Here is a 4,095-nt window from a genome sequence, read left to right as displayed (position 1 = left end):
ACTTTATATGGAATTTTTTTTCTCATTTTTTCATTTCTCAATTTTTTTCTAATTTTAGTTTCTATATTTTTGCAACTCGGCACACGTGCATTGCATGTTGTGCCCTTCCTAGTATGTGTATATGCATATATATATATATATATATATATATATATATATAATCTTCAATTGAAATTAGTGAGAAGAGGAACAGAAAGTAGTAAACATTAAAGTACACTCTAATTATTATCATTATTGTTGTTATTGTTATTTTTTTTTTTTTTTTCTCAAGAAAACACAGCATATCCCCAATTATGTGAGCATTCCCAATTCACACTTATTTCCTTTAAACCGACACCCTATTTTTGAAGAACTCTAGTCATCATCGCTAACTGCAATGGCGACGGCAGGACTCACGTCGCTCAGGTCGCTCTCAAGCATCTCGTCAACTGTATGCTTGGCATTTACAATTTTAGCCATATATTACTATGATCCCAACCTCAAGCTTGGCTGCCAAAAGCTCTTGGAGCATGCTAGGGTGTTTGTTGTTGAGGGTGACATCAACGACGCATCGTTTCTCCTAATATATCTTGACATAAGTCAAAATAAATTGTGTTCATGTTCCTTGTGAGTGTTTGTTTTGCAGGTTTTATTGTTTGTCTAGGACTGAAGATTCTTACTACCGTTTTGGCCTCTTGTAATTTTTACTAGGATTTTGTTGTGTATTTTAGGATGTCTTAGTCATTTTGATATCTAGGTTTGGCCTTTTTTTTTATTATATTATTGTAGCCCCCAGGTGTCTTGATGTAGCCACGGTTTTCCTTCACCACGAGTGGAAGCTTATCAATAAAATTGGAATACTGTACTCTTCTTAAGAAAATATATTAATTCAACATAATCATTTCTTTTTGAGGTGGATAATTATTTTGTTTAAGGAATTATACAATTAATTACGTACAGTACACCACCAATTTGATATAATTAATGATCCAAATCAAGATTGATCTATTTGACTCCTTCAATTAAAATAGTCAAATTAAGATTGAGTCATATATATATATATATATATATATATATATATATATCAAATAAAGAAAAGTCATATGGATATCTCTTATGAGTTCCTTTTTATTGGTTTGTTCACATTTTTCTCTGTATTCCAGTCCAACGTACAATTTAATATTCTAGTCTAGAAAAATACATACCCCAACATTTCAATCCGTCTCGCACATGCTACGAATTAGGCCTGTGCAGAAAACATTAGAACCCGGCCTGTCCGTGCGACCCGACCCAACCCGACCAAAAGAAGCGAGTGGAGCAACTTGCGGGTCGAACCCGCTAAAACCAACATTATAAGAAAATTCCAATTCAGTTCAAGTCGTCAAACGATTTGAACCCGTAGAACTCTCGAGAAAACACTTTCTCGCCCTTTCCTATCTGCCAAACAACCACCTATTCCCATGGCCTCTCCTCATATCTACTCCTCTTTCAAGTACTCTGACAGCCTCACCGTCGTGGCCATTTCGTTCTGCACTGCCATAGCCTACGAGATTATCTCCTGGCTCCTCATCTATCGCATCAACTCCTACAAGTCGAGGTCCTCAATTGACAAGGCTACCAAGAAGCTGGAGATGATGAAAACCGAATCCTCCACCAAGATCGCCAAGCAATCTAAGACCAAAAAGATGGAACGCGTCGAGAACAGCCTCAAGGAGTCGAGCCACAGCCTCTCCCTCTTCAAGTTCAAGTCCGACGCCGTCGTCGCCCTTGTCCTCTTCATCGTCTTTGGTCTTCTTAACTCACTCTTATTAGGGTTTTCACCACCACGCGGTGCCAACTATTTCCATAATATTTTCAACCAATAAAAAAGGATGGGTCGTGAGAGATGACCAACCATATGAAGCAAACAAGAGAGGGCCTAAGATGAGGAAGCTAGCCCAGAGACTAAAAGCAAGAGCAATCCTCATGGTGTTTCTGCTTAGAAATTGAAGTGGTTTGACAGAATTAGCATTCATGGAATTTGAATGGAGTGGTTTAAGGTTTCTGCTCATGGAATTTGTAAGATTTTTGTTGAATTTGTTTGTATACAATTTGGGTTCCATTACTTGCTTTCAATTTCGGATCGGGTCGGCCCATATCGGATTGGCCTGTGTTTAAGACGGTTCGGGCCAATACATGAGTCGGGTTGATCGGATTGCAGCCCTACTACGAATATGATCTTTTTCCTCCATTCATGTGGATTGATTTCTCCACTGTCCTTAAATTATTATTCCTACTATTTTTTCATCCAGTTGCTGTGATAGTACTCTATAATAATAATGAAAAATCCTATACGTCCATATACAATGTCTACACAATTTATTATTAAAATATTAATTTATTTTAAAGTTATTTGAAAGGGAACGATGGCAGAGATCGAATTAATTATTTCACGAGGAAGACGTTAGAGAAATTAACACGTGGCGGCCGGTACTGGTGCGGGCTTCTCGCCTCAGCACTCGATGAATATTCAAATCACGTACGAACAAAAAATTTATGCAACAATTAACCACATGATTCAAACCATGACGGTCTATTAACAATTTTTTCCTTCCGAAAATGTCGTTTTCATCTTAATTTCTTCACCCGACAATTAAAAATTTAAAAATACTGAAAATAATATTCTTACGAAAATGTTGGATGAATAAATTAAGATGAAAACCACATTTTCCGAAGGAAAAAAATGTTAAGAGACCGACATGGTTTGAATCATGTACCGGTAGTTGTCTTTGCTGGGAGTTGTTACATAAATTCTTTGCTCGTACGTGGTTGGAATATTCATCATCATGTGCTGACTTGTTGAGGGGAGATGTAATTTTTTTTTTTTTTTTTTTTAAATAGAAGAGTCGGAGGCCACATATTCAATATTGATCCTATTTCAATTTTATTAGCCCTCATTTATGGCGGAAAAATACTGTGATAATAAAACCGACACAAGGGATTTACTGATAAAGCACTAAAACCATCCATTGTATCCAACTAAAATAAAACAACCAAATGGAAGGAAAATGGTAGTATGGGCCTATGGATATCAAATATCTACACCAAATGTGCTCACTCATATATTTTTATTTTTTTTATTTTTTTATTTTTTTAATAGTTAAAAAAGTGATTATTAGTAAATTTTTATTTTTTTTATTAATGGTTGAGGATGTTTGAAAAATAATTTAAAAATAAAATAAATTATTTATACTAATATGCATATTTAATGAAAATATTTGATAATTACCCTAGCGCGCATTGTTAGAACTCCGTTTAGATTCAAAGATGAGTTAAAATGGTTTGTGAATAATAGAATAAAATATTATTAAAATATTATTTTTAATATTATTATTATTTTAGAATTTGAAAATATTGAATTGTTTGTTATATTTTGTGTGAGAATTTGAGAAAATTATAATAATAAGATGAGATGAGTTGATGTGAGTTTTCAATCCAAACAAAACTTATTATTCTCATTATTAGATTCATGTATTTGGGTTAAGTAATGTTTTACACCACACTTTATCTTATTTTAATCATAATAACTAATATGTAACACATTCATCATCATTAAATGATAAAAAAATATGTAATAAATAATCATTTAATGATAATAAATGTATCACATCATATTTAATATGATAAAAATGAGATGATAATATGATATATAAAATTTTTAATTCGGATCTCGTTCGAATTCCACGAAAATCAATCCACGTGGGAAAGAACAAAATCAGGATTTTGACCTTGGACTTTGGAGGCCGAATTTTCGGAACTGAAAATTCAAACTCAAAGTTTGAAACTTTAGTTTGAATTTTCTAAGGATACTTTACTTTGTCCCTTCAAATTTATTATCAGTGTAATTATATTTTTTTATTAAATATCTTTAAATATTTTTAAAAACTAAAAATATATTATTTTAATAATAGTTACTTCCTTAATCATAAAAAAATAAAAAAAAATATCCAAACGGTAATTTTGAGGGGCCAAAGTACTCAAGGGTACCCAAGTATTTAACTCGCCAAACATCACCTAATTAGTTCAGGCGGCCTATAGAAAGTACACTGATCCGAAGCAAATAGTTCAAGACTTCAG

General features: G+C 33.2%; 1 protein-coding gene across 1 annotated transcript; it reads left to right on the top strand.

The window, feature by feature from the left end:
- Positions 1 to 1,386: 1,386 nt before the first annotated feature.
- On the top strand, positions 1,387 to 1,998 carry LOC121268833 (calcium load-activated calcium channel-like). The gene has a single exon (XM_041173098.1). It carries the CDS (start codon positions 1,440 to 1,442, stop codon positions 1,842 to 1,844), a length of 405 nt encoding a protein of 134 aa, XP_041029032.1. The 5' UTR covers positions 1,387 to 1,439; the 3' UTR covers positions 1,845 to 1,998.
- The last annotated feature ends 2,097 nt before the right edge of the window (positions 1,999 to 4,095 follow it).

This window comes from Juglans microcarpa x Juglans regia, chromosome 6D, assembly GCF_004785595.1.
Source record: "Juglans microcarpa x Juglans regia isolate MS1-56 chromosome 6D, Jm3101_v1.0, whole genome shotgun sequence".
NCBI classification, from domain to species: Eukaryota; Viridiplantae; Streptophyta; class Magnoliopsida; order Fagales; family Juglandaceae; genus Juglans; species Juglans microcarpa x Juglans regia.
Note: the sequence above shows the minus strand (reverse complement) of the source record. Positions and strands in the feature narration are given on the sequence as shown.